The 1,449-nt window shown below is 41.8% G+C and overlaps 1 protein-coding gene across 1 annotated transcript in view; it reads left to right on the top strand.

The window, feature by feature from the left end:
- The window catches only part of LOC103473508 (uncharacterized), a 10,011-nt gene extending 9,088 nt beyond the window's left edge, over nt 1-923 (top strand). Inside the window, exon 13 of the mRNA XM_008423810.2 lies at nt 909-923. Within this exon, the coding sequence (XP_008422032.2) occupies nt 909-923 (15 nt within the window). The remainder of the gene's footprint in view (nt 1-908) is intronic.
- The last annotated feature ends 526 nt before the right edge of the window (nt 924-1,449 follow it).

Raw genomic sequence — 1,449 nt, 5'->3', positions numbered from 1 at the left:
AGTTGAGGATTACTTTTATCGCGTGGAATTTCAGGCAAGGGGTTCACCCCATATACATGCTGTGATATGGATTAAGGACACACCTGAAATGGAAGACCCCTCATGTTGCGATGAAGTGATAAAGTTCATAGATCGCTACATATCTTGTCAGTTGCCTGAGGAGACAAAGGATCCCGAGCTCCACAAAATTGTATCAGAGGTTCAAATGCACAGCAAAAAGCACTCAAAGTCATGCAAAAAAGGTAATGTTGAATGCCGATTTGGATTCCCCAAATTACCAATGGAACGCACCAGAGTTACTGTCCCTGTAATTGACTTTGATCTGGAAAATGACGATGAAAAACCAAAGCTAGAAAAGCAAAAAGGTAGGAGAAAGTCCAAAAAATCCAGATCAAAATTTGTCTCAAACCTACAAAGAGAGGCTAAAAAGAAACTGAAGCCAATAAGGGATTTACTAAAGGATGAGAAATCATCTTTCAGAGATTTAGAAGAGTTACTCCATGCTTGTAACATGACCAAAGTGGAGTACAATGGCCATGTTGATGCTCTGACTTCTGGAATGGTGGTAATGATGAAACGTGATCCCAAAGACAGCTGGGTGAATGCATACAATCCTGATCTTCTGCGGGCATGGAATGCCAACATGGACATTCAGTATGTGCTTGAYGAGTATAGCTGTATTGAGTACATGATGTCGTACATAGCCAAGCCGGAACACGAAATGGCACAGTTCCTGAAGTCTGTTGTTGATGATTTAAAGATGGCCAATGTCAGCCAAAGGGATGAAATGAAAAAAATCATGCAGGCTTATTCAAAACAGAGAGAGGTWAGTGCTCAAGAATCRGTTGCGCGCACTTGTAGCCTACCGCTCAAAAAGTCCTCGCGCAGTGTCCTTTTTCTTCAAACAGATGAAGACGGWATGAAAATGAGCCTTCCRATGAGTAAACTTGTGAACATGTCCCCAGATGAGGAGAATGTTTGGATGACAGGATTGCCAGAAAAATATCTCAACAGACCACAAACGCTGGAATTTGAACACATGTGCCTGGCAGAATTTGCGTCAGAATACAGGATTTTATAYGGTAATCAAATTGAAGGGCCAAATGCAATTCCCCTCCTTAATGATGCAGGATACATCCAGAAAAGAACTATGGGCAAACCTGCAGTCATTAGATTTACTCGTTTCTCTGAGAAAAAAACCCCCGAAAAGTTTTACAGACGACTTCTGAAGTTGTATTTTCCACACAGAAGAGATGAGGACCTTAGAAACGAGGAACACACAACCTACGAAGCCTTTTACAACAATGGTTCCCGAGGTAGGTATCAGGTAAAACGGTATGTGGATTTCAACCGCAAAAGGTATGAAGGGCAAGGTAAGAAAATTGACAAGATTATGGAAGAACTGAAAAAGCAAGGCCCGGTTCGTAACGCTTGGAACACTTTTGCACC

The sequence above is a fragment of the Poecilia reticulata genome, linkage group LG12 (genome assembly GCF_000633615.1).
Source record: "Poecilia reticulata strain Guanapo linkage group LG12, Guppy_female_1.0+MT, whole genome shotgun sequence".
Classification (NCBI taxonomy): domain Eukaryota; kingdom Metazoa; phylum Chordata; class Actinopteri; order Cyprinodontiformes; family Poeciliidae; genus Poecilia; species Poecilia reticulata.
This window is presented reverse-complemented; position numbering and strand designations above follow the sequence as displayed.